We start from the raw sequence: 19,289 nt of genomic DNA, 5'->3' as shown, positions 1-19,289 counted from the left end.
TAGGGTTAGGGTTAGGGTTAGGGCACCTTCCGAGGAGCCCAGGCAGCTCAGGATTGGTTAGCCTGGAGAAGAGGAGGCTCAGGGCAGACCTCATTGCTGTCTACAACTACCTGAGGGGAGGTTGTGGCCAGGAGGAGGTTGCTGTCTTCTCTCAGGTGGCCAGCACCAGAACAAGAGGACACAGCCTCAGGCTGTGCCAGGGGAGATTTAGGCTGGAGGTGAGGAGAAAGTTCTTCCCTGAGAGAGTCATTGGACACTGGAATGGGCTGCCCGGGGAGGTGGTGGAGTCGCCGTCCCTGGAGCTGTTCAAGGCAGGACTGGACGTGGCACTTGGTGCCATGGTCTGGCCTTGAGCTCTGTGGTAAAGGGTTGGACTTGATGATCTGTGAGGTCTCTTCCAACCTTGGTGATGCTGTGATACTGTGGTGCTGTGATACAGCTGCGGGCGCCGAGCGCTGCGTGGGGCACCAGTGCCACCTGCAGGTGCGCAGCGATGGAACACTCCCTGGACGGGCCGGGAGCGAGGCTGCTGCCAGGAGCTGCGCAAGGACACCCAACAGCCCCCAGCTCCCCCCTCGCTGCCGGCTGAGCGCTTGAGGCAGAGCCTTCCTCTAACCCCGCAGGAGCTGCTCCTCGTGTGGCAGTGCAGGTGGCTGCGGAAAGCTCCCCCGGGGGGCAGGACACCTGCGCGGCAGTGTGACTGTCCTCTCTTCCCGACGTGAGCACTAAAAGCAGGAGGAGAAGCTCAACAGGAGCCAGCAGTGTGCACTTGCAGCCCAGGAAGCCAAGCAGAGCCTGGGCTGCAGCAGCAGAAGTGTGGCCAGCAGGGCCAGGGAGGGGGTTCTGCCCTTCTGCTCTGCGCTGCTGAGAGCCCACCTGGAGCCCCTGGGACAAGAAATATCTGGAGGTGCTGGGACATGTCCAGAGCAGGGCCAGGAGGAGCTGCCCTGCTATGGAGACAGAGTGAGAGTTGGAGCTGCTCAGCCTGGAGAAGAGAAGGCTCCCAGGTGACCTTATTGTGGCCTTGCAGTATCTGAAGGGGACCACAGGAAATCTGGGGAGGGACTTTTTGGGCTGTCAGGTAGTGATAGGACTGGGGGGGAATGGAACAGAGCTGGAAATGGGGAGATTCAGACTGGAAGTTAGGAAGAAGTTCTTCAGCATGAGGGTAGTGAGAGCCTGGCACAGGTTGCCCAGGGAGGTGGTGGAAGCCTCATCCCTGGAGGTGTTTAAGGCCAGGCTGGATGTGGCTCTGAGCAAACCTGCTCTAGTGTGAGGTGTCCCTGCCCATGGCAGGGGGGTTGGAGCTGGATGAGCCTTGAGCTCCCTTCCAGCCCTGACAATTCTGTGATCTTCAAGGGGAGGTTGTGTAGCTTCCTCAGTCACACCTAGGCAGGGTGACCAAAAGACACCAGTGTGAAGAGGGCAAACAGAAATCACTGTCCTGCAGAAAGCAGGGGATAGGGAGCAGCTGATTTTATGGCCTATGATTTTGAGTGTGTCCACATGTCAGGAGAGACCACACAGCAAAGGTCACTATTGGTCAAACTGAACCTTGTGGCAACCAGTAGGTCTAATGAATGCTCTTCTTTAAAGATAGAGTGATAAGGAAGAGCTCCTACCAAAAAAAAAAACCATCTCATGAGGCTGTAAGGGACCTTTGAGGTCCTCAGGTCCTACTGCACCCCTAGAGCTCACAATGCCACCACTGCTGCTAAGCCACTGCCACTGAACCACCTCCCTCAGCACCACGTCCACAGGTGTTTGAAATACCTCCAGGGATGGGGACTCCACCACCCCCATGGGCAGCCTGTTCCAATGAGGATCCTTTCTGGGAAGACATTTCTCCTGCTATCCAACCTGAACTTCCTCTGGCACAGTTTCAGGCTATTTCCTCTCATGCTGCTAGCAGGGAGCAGAGGCCAACCCCCACCTCACTGCAGCCTCCTTTCAAGCAGCCAGAGAGAGCAATGAGGTCTCCCCTCAGCCTCCTCTTCTCTAGGCTGCTCCTCATCAGCTGCTCCTCCCCAGCCCTGCTCTCCAGGCCCTTCACCAGTTTCGTTGCCCTTCATTCTGGACCTGCTCCAGCCCCTCGATGTCCTTCCTGAAGTGAGGGCCCCAAAACTGCCCAAGGATGCTCCAGCTGTGGCCTCAGCTGTGCCCCAGAGGGACTGCTTGCCCTTAGACACACATCTGAGTCTTCCCTATAAAACCTGACTGATTTCTTTCCCAGAGCAGCTGCCAAGGAAGTTCTGTGCTTCAAAGCAGTTTTATTGGGGCACTTCCAAAGAGATTGTCATTTATCTCTAATGCAGGACAGGAAAGCTGTCTGGCCACTGCCACCAACAATGCACATGGGGGCAGCCCCTCACAGGTCCAGCTGTCCCACGAAGTGAAACCTGCATTTGCCTGTTGTGTCGTTTTGCTCTCTTAGCAGCAGCCTTACTGATGCCTTTCGTCCACACAGCCCCCATGGATCAGAGCAGCTCCACTGCCCATGGGTTCAGGGCAGATGTAGGGTGAGGTTCCCATCATCTGCTCACCTGTGCAGCTTCCGTGGGGCTCATGGTCCTCAAGAACTAGAGAGCAGCAGAGGCACTGGAGGATTCCCCAGGAGCACACATGCTTGGGCTAGCCCTCACACAGTGCCCAAGAGTTCTGGTTCCTGGCTCAAGGATGAAGCTGCAGAGATCACAGAATGCTAGGGGCTGGAAGGGACCCCTGGAGATCACCGAGTCCAACCCCCTGCAGAGCAGACCACCTAAGCAGGTCACACAGGAGGGATCTGAAGATCTCCAGAGAAGGAGACGCCACCACCTCTCTGGGCAGCCTGCTCAGGGCTCCAGCACCCTCTTTGATCACATTGGGTGCTTCTGTGCTCCACAACCTCCCTGGAGGTGTTCAGGACCAGGCTGGATGAGGCCTTGAGCAACCTGTTCTAGTGGGAGATGTCCCTGCCTGCGGCAGGGGGTTGGAACTGGCTGATCCTTGAGGTCCCTTCCAACCTAAACCGTTCTATGATCTCTGTGGCTCTGTGCTGGGCTCTCTGCAGCAGTCAAGCTTAGCCTTCTAACCAGACTAACTGGAAAGGACTCACTTCAAACTCTGGCTACTTAGATCCCTCCCCCAGCTCCCCTAGAGCCTCCTCTTTCTCTCTCCTCCTAGAAGGATTGGCTAGGGCAGGGTGCTAGGTTGGACTGGATGATCTTGGAGGTCTCTTCCAACCTGGTTGATTCTCTGATTCTCTGATTCTAGAAGGAGCTCGATTTCAGCGCTGCAAACCTCCTGGGGCACAGCATTCTGGCGAAAGCCATTCGGAATTTCACGTGGCAGAGAGGGTAGAGGAAGGGATTCAGAGAGGAGTTGAGCCACAGAAGCCAGAAGGTAATTTCATAGAGGGAGTTGTGGACACAGGTGCCCTGGCAGGCCCCACGGACGATCATCAGCAGGGTGTATGGCGCCCAGCAGACGGCGAAGACGCAGACGATGACGGCGAGGGACTTGGCGACCCTCCTGTCCCGCTGCAGCTTCGCCCTGCTCCTGGCGCGGCAAGGGGCGGAGAAGTCACTCTCTGGGGCGCCAGAGTCGCCTCTGGATGGTGGCGAACCCTCAGCTACCAAAGCCTCTTTCTTTGGCCTCACGGAGGAAGAGACACTGTCCTCTGCTTCCAGCGCTGCTGGCCTCGGCGGGAGGCAAAGCCTGCAGGAGAGGCTGCTGCTGATGCTGCTGCTGCTGCTGCTGCTGCTGCCGCTGCTGCTGGGCTGCTGAGGCTGCCGCGGGCTGCTGCGCCGCCGGATGTCGCGGAAGATGTGCAGGTTGAAGTAGGTGACGAGGAGCAGCGGCAGGAAGAACTCCAGGGTGGAAGCAGAGAGGAGGAAGTACCAGTTGTGGAAGAACTCGGCGTGGCACTGGTCCGCCGGCACCACGCTGCGCCCGGCCGCGCGCTCCCACAGCAGCACTGCGGGGCAGTAGAGCAGGAAGGCCAGGCCCCAGGTGGCCACCATCATGGCAACGGGGTTGGAAGCCACTCCTTGCTGGGCTCGGTAAGACACCTGTGAGGAAAGCAAGGAGAAAGGTAGGATGGTCCTGCTCTGGCAAGGGGCTTGGACTCGATGATCTCCTCGGGTCCCTTCCAACCCCGAGCATCCTGCGAGCCTGGGAAAGGTATCACAGTCTCACAGTATCACCAAGGTTGGAAGAGACCTCACAGATCATCAAGTCCAACTCTTTACCACAGAGCTCAAGGCCAGACCATGGCACCAAGTGCCACGTCCAGTCCTGCCTTGAACAGCTCCAGGGACGGCGACTCCACCACCTCCCCGGGCAGCCCATTCCAGTGTCCAATGACTCTCTCAGGGAAGAACTTTCTCCTCACCTCCAGCCTAAATCTCCCCTGGTGCAGCTTGAGGCTGTGTCCCCTCGTTCTGGTGCTGGTCACCTGAGAGAAGAGAGCAACCTCCTCCTGGCCACAACCTCCCCTCAGGTAGTTGTAGACAGCAATGAGGTCTGCCCTGAGCCTCCTCTTCTCCAGGCTAACCAATCCCAGCTCCCTCAGCCTCTCCTCGTAGGGCTGTGCTCAAGGCCTCTCCCCAGCCTCGTTGCCCTTCTCTGGACACACTCAAGCATCTCAATGTCAGGAGGAGAGACACGGTTTGGAACCAGCAGGAGTAGGAGAGGGACCTGAGGAGGTTCAAACAAGGGTAAGGGCAGTCCTGCACCTGAGAAGCAGCAACAAACTGCAGCACTACAGAATCACAGAATCAGTCAAGGTTGGAAGGGACCACAAGGAGTAGACAGTTCCAACCCCCCTGCCATGCCCAGGGACACCCTACCCTAGAGCAGGCTGCACACAGCCTCAGCCAGCCTGGCCTCAAACACCTCCAGCCATGGGGCCTCAACCACCTCCCTGGGCAACCCATTCCAGCCTCTCACCACTCTCCTGCTCAACAACTTCCTCCTCACCTCCAGCCTCACTCTCCCCACCTCCAGCTTAGCTCCGTGACAGGCTGGGAGGTGATCTGCTGGAGAGCAGCCCTGTGGAGAAGCACCTGGGGGCACTGCTGGGCAGCAACGAGCCCTGGTGGCCAAGAAGACCAATGGGGTCCTGGGGTGCACTAAGAGCAGTGTGGCCAACGGATCCAGGCCCCCACCTGGAATAGCACATCCAGCTCTGGGCTCTTCAGTTCAGGAGGGACAGGGATCTGCTGGAGAGAGTCCAAGGGAGGGCTACAAAGATGGTGAAGGGGCTGGAACACTGCCCTGTGAGGAGAGGCTGAGAGCCCTGGGGCTGTTTGGTCTGGTGAAGAGAAGACTGAGAGGAGATCTCAGCAACGTCTATAAATACCTGAGGGCTGGGGGTGAAGAGGGAGGGGACAAACTCTGCTCACTTGGGAATAGGACAAGAAGCAAGGGATGGAAACTGCAGCACAGGAGGTTCTACCTCAACCTGAAGAAGAACTTCTTCACTGTAAGGGTCCCAGAGCCCTGGCATAGGCTGCCCAGAGAGGTTGTACAATCTCCTCCTCTGGAGCCTTCCCAGCCCTGTCTGGATGTGTTCCTGTGTGACCTGTGCTGGATTCTCTGGTCCTGCTCTGGCAGGAGGTTGAACTTACTGAGCTGGCCTGCACTTGTGCCAGGAGAGGCTTAGGTTGGACACGAGAAGCAATCTGTCTCTTTGCTGCAGGAATGCTCAGGCACTGGAGCAGACTGCCCAGGGAGGTGGTGGAGTCCCCATGGCTGCAGGTGCCCAAGCACCAGGTGGCTATGGCAGCCCGGGATATGGGCTAACAGCCATAGGTGCTGGGATGAAGGCTGGGCTTGGTAATCTTAGAGGGCTCTTCCAACCCCAACAATCCTGTGACAACAACACTACTCCCCCAGGAGCTTCCAGCTCAGCCAAGCACTTCAGCTCTTCATAAATGAGCAGAAATAAGAGGCTCCCAGGGGACACAGTCTCAAGTTGTGCCAGGGTAGGTCTAGGCTGGATGTTAGGAAGAAGTTCTTCACAGAGAGAGTGATTGGCATTGGAATGGGCTGCCCAGGGAGGTGGTGGAGGCACCGTCCCTGGGGGTCTTCAAGAAGGGACTGGATGAGGCACTTAGTGCCATGGTCTGGATGATTGGTTAGGGCTGGGTGCTAGGTTGGACTGGATGAGCTTGGAGGTCTCTTCCAACCTGGTTGATTCTATGATTCTATGACCTTCTTGTGGCCTTCTAGTATCTGAAGGGGGCTACAAGAAAGCTGAGGAGGGACTTTTAATGACATCAGGACTGGGGGGAATGGAACAAAGCTGGAAATGCAGAGATTCAGCCTGGATGTTAGGAAGTTCTTCTCCAGGAGGGTGCTTAGAGCCTGGCATAGGTTTGCCCAGGGAGGTGGTGGAAGCCTCATCCCTGGAGGTGTTTAAGGCCAGGCTGGCTGAGGCTGTGGGCAGCCTGCTGTAGTGTGAGATGTCCCTGCCCATGGCAGGGGGCTGGAGCTGGATGATCCTTGTGGTCTCTTCCAACCTTGGCTGATTCTAGCTAAACAGAGAGGAGCTCAGCCTAAGTAAAGAGACCCAGCCAGCACCCATGGGTGATATTAGGGTGATCATCAAGTCTCTATCCTGCATAACCAAGGGGCCACCAGGCCCACTCCCATTCACCCAGTGTGCACCATGGGCACTCAGCAGTGATGCCAGCAGGAGGGCCCTTCTGCCCAGCTGGGCAAGCTTGGGGCTGCTGCCTTTCCTGGGGCCCACTAAAAAGGGGAGTGGGCAGGGAGGGCAAAGTGGTCACAGCTGGGGTGGGAGGAGACCCCAACAGCACCCAGGTGCTCTGGGTCTGAGCAATAAAAGGGGGAAGCTGTGGGGTGGGAAGGGGGTAGAGATGATGGAAAAAGGGAAGGGGAGAGGAGAAGAGGAGGGGGAGGAGAGAAGGGGGAGGAGGAGGAGGGAGTGGGGAGGGAGAAGGAGGAGGGAGTGGGGAGGAGGAGGAGATGGGGGGAGAAGGAGGAGGGAGTGGGGAGGAGGAGGAAATGGGGGGAGAAGGAGGAGGGAGTGGGGAGGAGGAGGAAGTGGGGGGGAGAAGGAGGAGGGAGTGGGGAAGAGGAGGAGATGGGGGGAGAAGGAGGAGGGAGTGGGGAGGAGGAGGAAGTGGGGGGGAGAAGGAGGAGGGAGTGGGGGATGGGGGAGAGGAAGGGGAAAGGGAAGGAAGAGGAAAGCAAAATGAAAGGGGTGGAGGTGAAAGGAGGGAGATGGAAGGGGGGAAATGGGGAAAAGGAAGGAAATGGAGAGGAAAAGAGGGAGATGGAGAGGAAAAGAGGGAGATGGAGAGAAAAAGAGATAGATGATGAAAGAAAAAGATGAAGAGGAAAGGAAAGAGATGAAAAGAAAAGGAGAAAGATGGGGAAATAGCTGGAATGGAAAGGAAGCAGAAGGGGATTAAAAAGAAAACTGGACAGTGGGAAAGAAAAAGTTGCTGTTGTGGCAGGGGTTGGGCTAAATGATCTTTCCAGGTCTCTTGCAACCCCTAACATGTGAGCATGCCTGGAGTGCTGTGTTCAGGTTTGGGCACCACAATACAAGAAGGATGTGGAGGTGCTGGAGCAGGTCCAGAGGAGGACAAGGAAGCTGGGAAGGGCCTGGAGAGTGAATCTGCTGAGGAGAGACTGAGAGAGCTGGGGATGGGTAGTGTGAAACAGAGGAGGCTGAGGGCAGAGCTCAGCACTGTCTGCAGCTACCTGAAGTGACATCATGGAGAGGCTGCTGCTGGGATCTGCTCACAAGCAACTGGAGACAGGACAGGGGGGAAAGGCCTCAAGCTGAGGCTGGGGAGGTTTAGATTGGACATGAGGAAAAAGTTTTTCATGCAGAAAGTGGTCAGGGACTGGAATGCTCAGGGAGGTGGTGGAGTCACCCAGCCTGGATGTGTTTAAAAGCCATTTGGATGTGGTGCTTGGGGATGTGGTTTAGGGTGAGCCTCGGGGTCCTGGTGGCTAACAAGTTCCCATGGCACAGCAATGTGCCCTTGTGGCCAAGAAGGCCAATGGGAGCCTGGGGGGCATTAAGCAGAGTGTGTCCAGCAGATCAAGGGAGGTTCTCCTCCCTCTCTACTCTGCCCTGCTGAGACCTCATCTTGAATACTGTGTTCAATTTGGGGCTCCCCAGTTGCAGAGGGACAGGGATCTGCTGGAGAGGGTCCAGCAGAGGGCTAGGAGGATAAGGAGGGGACTGGAGGGCATGGCTGATGGGGAGAGGCTGAGGGCCCTGGGGCTGCTTAGTCTGGAGAAGAGAAGACTGAGAGGGGATCTGATAAATGTTTATAAGTATCTGAGGGCTGCCAGGAGGGGGGGGACAGGCTCTGCTCACTGCTCCCTGGGATAGAACAAGCAGCAGTGGATGGAAGCTGCAGCACAGGAGGTTCCAGCTCAACACAAGGGGGAACTTCTTTCCTGTCAGGGTCCCAGAGCCCTGGCACAGGCTGCCCAGAGAGGCTGTGGAGTCTCCTTCTCTGGAGCCTTTCCAGGCCTGTCTGGATGTGCTCCTCTGTGATCTGTGTTAGATAGGATTGTCCTGCTCTGGCAGGGGGGTTGGACTCGATGACCTCCTTGGGTCCCTTCCAGCCCCTATCATCCTGTGAGCCTTGCAGAGTAGAGATCTAGGTTGGGTTTGGAGATCCTGAGGGGCTCTGCCAGCCTGAATGTTTCTGTGGTTCTGTGATCTCCACCTGCCACCACATTTCTCAGGGCTGCTACCTCGATTAAATCTGGGCTTGTGCTCACCAAGACTGCCAAGCTTGGTGAGAGCAACCCAGCAGTGATGCTGTGGCAGCCAGAGGAGGGCTAAGCAGGGTACTCACAGCTTTGGTAACTGAGAGGAAACGGTCATAGCTGATGAGAACGATGTTAAACACTGAGGCTGTGCAGAGCAGGTAGTCCAGGGCTAGCCAGAGCTTGCAGATGTCTCTTCCCAAGTGCCACTTCCCTGTCAGGCTGTAAGGGATGTAGAGGGGCATGCAGAACACACCTGTGGAAGGCAACCACACAGACACGCTGTGGTTCATATGGGTTGCAGGCAGCACTCTTGGAAGCACAGGGACCCTGTTCTGGTGTGGGGCTAAAAGAAGTAAGTTTACACTCAGTCAGTTTGCAGATGGCATCAAGCTGGGAGGGAGCATGGATCTGTTGGAGGGTAGGAAGGCTCTGCAGAGGGATCTGGCCAGGCTGGATCCATGGGTTCAGGTCAGCTGTATGATGTTCAGCACAGCCAAGTGCTGGGTCCTGCACCTGGGTCACAACAACCCCAGGAATGCTGCAGGCTTGGGGCAGAGTGGCTGGAAACTGCCCAGCAGAGAAATACCTGGGGGTGTTGGTCAGCAGCTGGCTGAAGATGAGCCAGGGTGTGCCCAGGTGGCCAAGGCTCAGGTCAGCAAGAGAGTGGCCAGCAGGAGCAGGGCAGGGATTGTCTTCCTGTGCTCACCACTGGTGAGGCCACAGCTTGAGTCCTGGGTTCAGCTTTGGGCCCCTCAGTCCAAGGACATTGAGGGGCTGGAGCAGGTGTGTGGAACCTCAGCACTGTACATCCTCTGCTCTTCAATCAGTCTTAGATCCCATTCTGTGCTTCTGTGCTCCACAACCTCCCTGGAGGTGTCCAAGGCCAGCTTGGATGAGGCCTTGAGTGACCTGTTCCAGTGGGGGGTGTCCCTGCCCATAGCAGGGGGTTGGAACTGGCTGTTCTTTAGGGTCCCTTCCAACCCAAACCACTCCAGGATTCCATGACCCATGTCTGCCACCACATCAGAAAGTCCTGACTGCTTTTAGCTACAAACACAGATGCAAGAGCAGGCTTTAAGCATTTCTGTTGGAGACTTATTCTCAGTGTCACAAAGCAGTGGATGCAAAGAGACCCCAGAGACAAAGCCTTAGGTTTACACAGCCTACAGGCCCACCCAGTGCTGATACCAATCACTTCCTCTTGGCTGAGTCAAGACTCCACGAGGCACCAGGCACAAACAAGAACTGATGGAGAAGGTAGATAATTACATCTCTTAACTGAACTGCAAGAGAGGAGGAGAAGCAGACTTGTGCAGAAGGCCTGAGCAATGCAATGGCAGCTCTGGCAAAAGGAAAGCAAACCTCCAGCAGGCACACACTGCTTGGTTGCTGTGCTCTGGGCTGAGCCCCAGAACTGGGCCCCCCCAGGTCTGGAGGGCTAAAAGTGAAGGGAAATGTTAAAGGCTAAAGCAGTGCACTTCATTAGCCAGCACTAGCAAAGGGACAGCAGTTAGGGGGGGTGGTATTGCCAGGAGGGCAGCAGGTCAGGGAGTGCTGCTTACCTGCTCATCAGTGCATGGGATCATACAATCAGTCAGGGTTGGAAGGCACCACAAATCCAGTGCCAGTTCCAATCCCCCTGCTGTGGGCAGGGACACCCTACCCCAGATCACTGAATACTGTCCTGAGCAGAGAGCAGCTGAGTGCACAGCACCTCCCTGCCAGCCTCAGGTCAAGATGCTCACTGGAACCACGCCTCTAGACCCTGGTTTGGTCAGGCTCTCTCTGCTGTTTCCCTGGCCTGAGCCCTGAGGGAGTGCTGCACAAGGCATTCATCCCCCAACCCATGCTTGGCATCACCCACCAGGACTGGATTCATGGCACCCAGGGCCCAATTCTCCTGAACTTCTGCCATGACACTATGGGAGGAATGGACTCATAAGGAAAACAGATGGGAGATGCCAGCAGGCTGTGGCTGGCATCAAAAACCCCATTTGATCTACAGCTTGCATTGAGTTGAGGCCAGAAGAATTCATTGTAGTAGTAAAGTGTTTTGTGGTAGTGTAGTAAGTCTGAAGTTATGATTTAGTGTATTAAGTCACTACTTCAGTGTCTATATTGATGATCTGGACCAGGGGATTGAGTCCAGCATCAGTCAGTATGCAGATGACACCAAGCTAGGAGCAGCTGTGGAGCTGTTGAAGGGTAGGAGAACCCTGCAGAGGGACCTGGCCAGGCTGGATGGGTGGGCAGAGGCCAATGGGATGAGATTGAACAAGGCCAAGTGCAGGGTTCTACACTTTGGCCACAACAACCCCAAGCAGCACTACAGGCTGGGGACTGAGTGGCTGAGAACAGCCAGGCAGAGAGGGAGCTGGGGGTGCTGGGAGAGAGGAGCTGCAGAGGAGGCAGCAGTGCCCAGGTGGGCAGCAGAGCCAATGGCATCCTGGGCTGGCTCAGGAGCAGTGTGGCCAGCAGGGCAGGGAGGTTCTTCTGCCCCTGTGCTCAGCACTGCTCAGGCCACCCCTTGAGTGCTGTGTCCAGTTCTGGGCTCCTCAGTTCAAGAGAGATGTTGAGGTGCTGGAAGGTGTTTGGAGAAGGGCAGCAAGGCTGGGGAGGGGCCTGGAGCACAGCCCTGTGAGGAGAGGCTGAGGGAGCTGGGGGGGTGCAGCCTGCAGCAGAGGAGGCTCAGGGCAGAGCTCATTGCTGTCTGCAGCTGCCTGCAGGGAGGCTGTAGCCAGGTGGGGTTGGGCTCTGCTGCCAGGCAGCCAGCAACAGAAGAAGGGGACACAGCCTGGAGCTGTGCCAGGGCAGGTCTAGGCTGGATGTTAGGAGGAAGTTGTTGTCAGAGAGAGTGATTGGCATTGGAATGAGCTGCCCAGGGAGGTGGTGGAGTGGCTGTGGCTGGAGGTGTTCAAGAAAAGCCTGGCTGGGGCACTTAGTGCCATGGTCTGGTTGGTTGGGCAGGGCTGGGTGCTAGGTTGGGCTGGGTGAGCTTGGAGCTCTCTTCCAACCTGGTTGGTTGATTCAATGATTCTATGACCTTAGAGCTGCCTTCTAATACCTAAAGGGATCCTGAGATCCAGAGAGCCATTTGATGAGGGTGTCTAGAGACAGGAGAAGGAGGAACAGCTTTGAGCTGGAAGAGGCCAGATTTAGACTGGACATTAGGAAGAAATTCTTCCCAGTGAGGGCAGTGAGCCACTCTGTGCTAGTTTGAGCCTAGCTAGAATGTTTTGGTGAGCAGAATTAGCTTGTGTCTTGTGCTAAGCTGTAAACAGAAAGCTTCATTCAATTTCCAGATCAACTGAGCCTAGTCTGGGTGATTTCCTTAAGTGTGGGGGGGCAGATAACACCCAAACCATCACACACTGGAACAGGTTGCCCAGGGTGGCTGTGGATGCCCCCTCCATGGAGGTGTTCAAGGCCAGGTTGAATGAGGCCTTGAGCACTCAAGCCTAGTTGAGATGCATCCCTGCCCATGGCAGGCAGGTTGGAGCCAAGGATCCCTGAGCAGTCAAGGATCAGTCTGATTCATGCAGCTTCTACCATTCCTTACCCTTCTCCTAGACACACAGCTGGGAAATCACAGTATCACAGTCTCACAGTATCATCAGGGTTGGAAGAGACCTCACAGCTCATCAAGTCCAACCCTTTACCACAGAGCTCAAGGCCAGACCATGGCACCAAGTGCCACGTCCAGTCCTGCCTTGAACAGCTCCAGGGACGGCGACTCCACCACCTCCCCGGGCAGCCCATTCCAGTGTCCAATGACTCTCTCAGGGAAGAACTTTCTCCTCACCTCCAGCCTAAATCTCCCCTGGCACAGCCTGAGGCTGTGTCCTCTCGTTCTGGTGCTGGCCACCTGAGAGAAGAGAGCAACCTCCTCCTGGCCACAACCACCCCTCAGGTAGTTGCAGGCAGCAATAAGGTCTGCCCTGAGCCTCCTCTTCTCCAGGCTAACCAATCCCAGCTCCCTCAGCCTCTCCTCGTAGGGCTGTGCTCAAGGCCTCTCCCCAGCCTCGTTGCCCTTCTCTGGACACACTCAAGCATCTCAATGTCCCTCCTAAACTGGGGGGCCCAGAACTGAACACAGCACTCAAGGTGAGGTCTAACCAGTGCAGAGTACAGGGGCAGAATGACCTCCCTGCTCCTGCTGACCACACCATTCCTGATGCAGGCCAGGATGCCACTGGCTCTCTTGGCCACCTGGGCACACTGTTGGCTCATGTTCAGGTGGGTATCAATCAGCACCCCCAGTTCCCTCTCTGTTTGGCTGCTCTCAGCCACTCTGACCCCAGCCTGTATCTCTGCATGGGGTTGCTGTGGCCAAAGTGCAGCACCCTGCACTTGGAGCTATTGAAGCCATCCCCTTGGACTCTGCCCATCTGTGCAGGCAGTCAAGGTCCTGCTGCAGAGCCCTTCTGCCCTCCAACCCAGCCACATCTGCCCCCAGCTTGGTGTCATCTGCACACTTGCTGATGACTGACTCCATGCCCTCATCCAGATCATCTATGAAGCTGTTAAAGAGGATGGGGCCCAGCACTGATCCCTGAGGGACACCACTAGTGACAGCTGCCAGCTGGATGTGGCACCATTCACCACCACTCTATAGGCTCAGCCCTCCAGCCAGTTCTCCTAGAAGCAGCCAGGCAGAAAGCAAAGCCCACTGCTCCTGCCCAGACTGCCAGACACAACAGAGGATGCCAGCACAGGCAGGACTCACCCACGGCACAGTCCGAGATGGCGAGGTTCAGAAAGTAGTAGTTACTGCGGTGCCGGAGGCTCCTGTCCCTGACGAAAGCAAGGATCACCAGCACGTTCCCAAAGATGGTGACCAGGGCCAGCAGCACCATGAGGGAGGCCAGCAGCACCAGCACTCCCAGGGAGAGCTCAGGGCTCAGGGCCTGCGTGGGCAGAGAGCCATTGCACGCTGCAGCCGCATGCAGAGCATGGGCGCTGCTGTTGTGCATCTCCTGTGGCCAGGTCAGCTCAGCCTGGGAAGAGATCCCATCTGGAAGGGTTACCCAAGAGCTTGAGTCAAGTCCATGAACAGGCTGGGCTGGATCCTGGCACATCCCAAAAAATTCATCATACCAAAATAAAGGAGCTGGAGACTTCAAGACCTGGAGTCTGTCACATTCCTTGGTCTAAATGCACCTCATTGGTCTGGAACCCAAATCTAGCCAGCTCCCAACAGCAGCGAGAGCACACCTCAAAACCAAACCCTCTCTTCCTCTCCTGAACGCTGATCTGTATCTACTGAGGTCAGGAAAGTCAGTCTGAAAACAACTCTTCCCACAGGCAGTTTGCATACCAGCACTGTGTAAGCATTCTGGCACAGTGAGCTCTGCCCAAGCTGAGCTTCCCCAGTGGCCAGCAGGCTTTGACTTCATCACAGTTCCACTGCTGCACCGTAGCAGCTACAGCCTGCAGAACAAAGGCACAGCTCTGAATGCTGCTGGCCACACAGCACTTGAAACTCAGTCACACAGACATGACCTCGAGTTGTGCCAGGGGAGGTGCAGGCTGGATGTTAGGAGGAAGTTCTTCCCAGAGAGAGTGCCACCAGGGTTTGGCAAGGTGCTGCTGGTGGAGAGTGCAGGGAATCATCGAACAGGCTGGGCTGGAAGGGACCTCTGAAGCTCATCCAGTCCAACTCCCCTGCAGTCAGCAGGGACATCTGCCACTCACAGAAAAACAAAGGCTACAAAATCTGTGCCAGCATCTCAGTTAGCTCCCAGCAGTGCACCCAGCTGCGCTGAGCCAAGCACCTCCTCCTGAAGCTGCACCCCTGCAGCAGTCAGACTCATCAACCATAGGAGAACCCCAGAGTGCCAGGTTGGAAGGGACCCCCAGGACCATCTGCTCCAGTCCTTCCAGCTCACAGCAGAGCTGAGCTGGGCCAGCTCCCTGCCAGGCTGAGCCTTCAGACTGCCCCACGCAGGGCACTCCACTGCTCCCCCTGGGAGATGATTCCAGCCTCTGACTCCTCTCAGAGGCAAACATTTTCTCCTGCAGTCCCATGGGAATGTCCCCAGCAGCAACTTGTCCCCATCACCCCTTGGCTTTGCCATGGCACTCCTTGTACAGAGGAGTCTCCATCCTGCTGACAGCCTCCCTTCAAGTCCTGGTGCATGGTGACAAGGTCTGCCCTGAGCCTTCTCCTCTCCAGGCTGCACACCCCCAGCTCTCAGCCTCTCCTGACAGGGCAGGGCTGCCAGGCCTTTGGGCATCCTCCTGGCCCTTCTCTGGCCACTTTCCAGCCTGTGCACAACTCTTTTGTACAGCAGGCACCAAACCTGCAGGCAGTGCTCCAGGTGTGGGCTGACCAGCACTGTGTGGCACAAAGACTTCTTCATCTGTGCTGCTGATGCCCTTGGTGATTCAGCCCTAGTGTTGATGTTAACACTGCCCATGTGAGGCAAGGAAGTATAATGGCAATGAATGGTCAAAGAGAATCTTCCTGCAGTGTGAATTCTGCCAAGAGAAGTCTTCACTGCCAGAGCTCTGAGCAGCATTTAGCTCCTCAAAGCCATCAGCTTCTGTGCTATGATTAAGCTGCCCACACAGATCCAAGCTGTGCCTGTGCAGGAGTTCTCTGCTTCTGCAGCACTTCTGCAGCCCCTTCCAAACCAGATCCTAAGTGGTACTTAAACTGCTACTGCTCTTCACTCACCTCTGCCTCAGATCTGCCATGGCTTAGACACTTCTTATATACCTAAACAGAGGAAACAGGATCAGATGAAAAGAGAGGGGGGAAAATTAACCAGGCCTTACCACTTACCCACCTGTGAAAGCCTTCAGGGACACCAGGTAAGGAAGCCTGGCACAGGGAAGGGATTACACCCAAACACCAGGTAAGGAAGCCTGGCACAGGGAAGGGATTACACCCAAACACCAGGTAAGGAAGCCTGGCACAGGGAAGGGATTACAGCCAAACACCAGGTAAGGAAGCCTGGCACAGGGAAGGGATTACACTCAAACACCAGGTAAGGAAGCCTGGCACAGGGAAGGGATTACACTCGAACACCAGGTAAGGAAGCCTGGCACAGGGAAGGGATTACACTCAAACACCAGGTAAGGAAGCCTGGCACAGGGAAGGGATTACAGCCAAACACCAGGTAAGGAAGCCTGGCACAGAGAAAGGATTACAGCCAAACACCAGGTAAGGAAGCCTGGCACAGGGAAGGGATTACAGCCAAACTCCAGGTAAGGAAGCCTGGCACAGGGAAGGGATTACACTCGAACACCAGGTAAGGAAGCCTGGCACAGGGAAGGGATTACACTCAAACACCAGGTAAGGAAGCCTGGCACAGGGAAGGGATTACACTCAAACACCAGGGAAAGAAGCCTGGCACAGGGAAGGGATTACACTCAAACACCAGGTAAGGAAGCCTGGCACAGGGAAGGGATTACAGCCAAACACCAGGGAAAGAAGCCTGGCACAGAGAAGGGATTACACTCAAACACCAGGTAAGGAAGCCTGGCACAGGGAAGGGATTACAGCCAAACACCAGGTAAGGAAGCCTGGCACAGAGAAGGGATTACACTCAAACAGCAGGTAAGGAAGCCTGGCACAGGGAAGGGATTACACTCAAACACCAGGTAAGGAAGCCTGGCACAGAGAAGGGATTACAGCCAAACACCAGGTAAGGAAGCCTGGCACAGAGAAGGGATTACACTCAAACAGCAGGTAAGGAAGCCTGGCACAGGGAAGGGATTACACTCAAACACCAGGGAAAGAAGCCTGGCACAGGGAAGGGATTACACTCAAACACCAGGTAAGGAAGCCTGGCACAGGGAAGGCATTACAGCCAAACACCAGGGAAAGAAGCCTGGCACAGGGAAGGGATTACACTCAAACACCAGGTAAGGAAGCCTGGCACAGGGAAGGGATTACACTCAAACACCAGGTAAGGAAGCCTGGCACAGGGAAGGGATTACACCCAAAAACCAGGTAAGGAAGCCTGGCACAGGGAAGGGATTACAGCCAAACACCAGGTAAGGAAGCCTGGCAAAGGGAAGGGATTACACTCAAACACCAGGTAAGGAAGCCTGGCACATGCAAGGGACTATACTCAAGCTCCATTTCCTTCTCCAACACAGCTGCCCACCCTCTTTGGCACTGCATTTTCAACTGCTTTGTTTATTAGCAGTTAAGACAGCTCTGTGCCAGCTTCCAGACCTCTCTGAATCCCATTCCCAAGCAGTGAACATGGCCCTTGTTCAGCGAAAGAACCAATCCAGTTTGACACTGGTTCAGTGGCAGAGAAATCCACATGCTGTCACTGTAGCAGTGAACAAAGAGCTGATCCAGGGTGAAATGCACTGTGTCAGCTCTGATTTGTTCCAGGCCTGCCTTTTGAGGGATCATCTTTGAACTTGCAGAGCTTTACACCCAAAAGGGCATTGTCCCAAAGCCTAAATCCAGTGTGAACCTGGGCTTGCTTGCTCTGCTGATTCAACAGGGATGTGCTGATGTGCCCAAGCCTGGGCTGTCTTTGAGGTGCACAGATCTGGCACTAAATAGCATTTAGACACAAGCAGAGAGGAAGTCTCTCCAGGAGAAAAGGAAGCACTGGTGACAAGGGTAGGAATCATTTATGCCTGGGACAGATGTGACAACCAATCCCAACATTCCATTACTATGGAAAATGTCCTCTGAAAATCACAGAATCACAGAATGGTTTGGGTTGGAAGGGAGCTCAAAGATCATCCAGTTCCACCTCCCTGCCACAAGCAGGGACACCTCCATGGGCAGTGCCCAACCTAGCCCTGAATGCCTCCCAGGGAGGGAGCATCCACAACCTGCTCTGCTCCTAGGTAGCTTGTGCTAAGAGGAGAGGGCATGGCCTGAAGCTGTGCCAGGGGAGGATTAAGTTGGCTGTTAGGAAGCACTTTCTGCTGGAAAGGGGAATTAGAGACTGGAATGGACTGCCCAGGGAGGTGGTGGAGTTTGGATGGGGCATTTGGTGGCAGGGTTTGGCTGATGTGATGGTGTCAGTCATAGGCTGGACCTGATGATCTCAGGGATCTTATCCAGCCTCTGTGATACTGTGAACCACCCTGGGCAAACCACTGAGTTGTTAGCTGCAGTGTGCTGTGTCCTGCACCACCAGGCATGGACTCTGCTAAGGCAGAAAAGCAGAGGTATGCTGCACTGGAAGCTAGATGTAGATTGGCCACTGGGAAGCAATTCCTCCAGTGAGAACAGGTTGCCCAGAGGTGCTGGGGAGGCTCCAAGCCTGGAAATGTTGAAAGCCAGGTTGGATGGGGCCTTGAGCAAGCTGGGCTAGCAGGAGGTGTCCCTGCCCATGGCAGGGGGTGGAACTGGATACCTTTAAGGTCACAGAATCATAGAATCAACCAGGTTGGAAGAGACCTCCAAGCTCATATAGTCCAATTGGATAGGGCTGGGTGCTAGGTTGGACTGGATGAGCTTGGAGGTCTCTTCCAACCTGGCTCATTCTATGATTCTAACCTATACCCAGCCCCACCCAGTCACCTAGACCATGGCACTAAGTGCCCCAGCCAGGCTTGGCTTCAGCACCCCCAAGGGACGGCGACTCCACCACCTCCCTGGGCAGCCCATTCCAATGCCAATCACTCTCTCTGACAACTTCCTCCTAACATCCAGCCTAGACCTCCCCTGGCACAGCTTGGGACTGTGTCCCCCTGTTCTGTTGCTGCTTGCCTGGCAGCAGAGCCCAACCCCACCTGGCTACAGCCAGCTGATGACTTCTGTACCACCAGGCAGGGCAATCACCTGCATACTGCTCACGGTGGGAAGTAGCAACAACTACAGGGCACCCCTTTGTCTTCAGAGTAGTTTTGAGCAGGAGGTTGTACTGCTCCTGTGAGTAGTTCCACAACCTTCTGAAATGTGCCAGAACTACTTCTGCAGGAATAGCTTCAGGCTTGCACCAGGACACACATTTTAATTCAACACAGCTCTGCAGCTGAATGAGGTTGCAGTGAGGTGGGGGTTGGGCTCTTCTCCCTAGGATCAGGTGATAGATGTGTCCTAGTGTCAGTGTGAGTTCCTAATGGCACCCCCAGGTGATCACTTGTGTTCAGTGTTCTGGCTCTGTGTCTGATGTGTTTTGGAGGAGTGGATGTGCAGGTGCTGCCTACACCTGGGTCACAGCAGCTCCAGGAACACTCCAGGACTGGGGCAGAGTGGCTGGAAATTGCCTGGCAGAAAGGGAGCTGGAAGTGCTGGTTGGCAGCAGCTGAGGATGAGACAGAGTGTGCCAAGGTGGCCAAGAAGGGCACCAGCAGCCTGGCCTGGATCAGCAATGGTGTGGCCAGCAGGAGCAGGGCAGGGATTGTGCCTCTGTGCTGGGCACTGCTGAGGCCACAGCTTGATACAGGGGTCAGTGTTGAGGCCTCACTCCAAGAAGGACATTGAGGGGCTGGAGCAGGGCCAGAGAAGGGCAACCAAGCTGGGAAGGGTCTGGAGGACAGGGCTGGGAAGGAGCAGCTGAGGGAGCTGGGGGGGTTAGTGTGGAGCAGAGGAGGCTGAGGACAGAGCT

At 55.7% G+C, this 19,289-nt stretch overlaps 1 protein-coding gene across 1 annotated transcript; it reads right to left on the bottom strand.

Annotated features, from left to right (window-relative positions):
• Positions 1 to 2,897: 2,897 nt before the first annotated feature.
• HRH4 (histamine receptor H4) lies at positions 2,898 to 13,724 on the bottom strand. Its single transcript, XM_064170566.1, has 3 exons — positions 13,478 to 13,724; positions 8,838 to 9,004; positions 2,898 to 4,052 (listed from the first exon to the last, which is right to left on the bottom strand). The coding sequence occupies exons 1-3, from the start codon at positions 13,722 to 13,724 to the stop codon at positions 3,252 to 3,254; spliced, it is 1,215 nt and encodes a 404-aa protein (XP_064026636.1). The 3' UTR covers positions 2,898 to 3,251.
• Positions 13,725 to 19,289: the final 5,565 nt, after the last annotated feature.

Source organism: Pogoniulus pusillus, chromosome 34 (assembly GCF_015220805.1).
Source record: "Pogoniulus pusillus isolate bPogPus1 chromosome 34, bPogPus1.pri, whole genome shotgun sequence".
Lineage (NCBI taxonomy): Eukaryota > Metazoa > Chordata > Aves > Piciformes > Lybiidae > Pogoniulus > Pogoniulus pusillus.
Note: the sequence above shows the minus strand (reverse complement) of the source record. Positions and strands in the feature narration are given on the sequence as shown.

Excerpts from the sequence above, each read along its gene's own strand:
- HRH4 (XM_064170566.1), bottom strand. The coding sequence starts at position 13,724 with ATGCACAACAGCAGCGCCCATGCTCTGCATGCGGCTGCAGCGTGCAAT. Across the intron at positions 9,005-13,477 it reads CATCTCGGACTGTGCCGTGG|GTGTGTTCTGCATGCCCCTC; the intron begins GTGAGTCCTGCC and ends TGCCTTCCACAG. Across the intron at positions 4,053-8,837 it reads TCCTCTCAGTTACCAAAGCT|GTGTCTTACCGAGCCCAGCA; the intron begins GTGAGTACCCTG and ends CTTTCCTCACAG.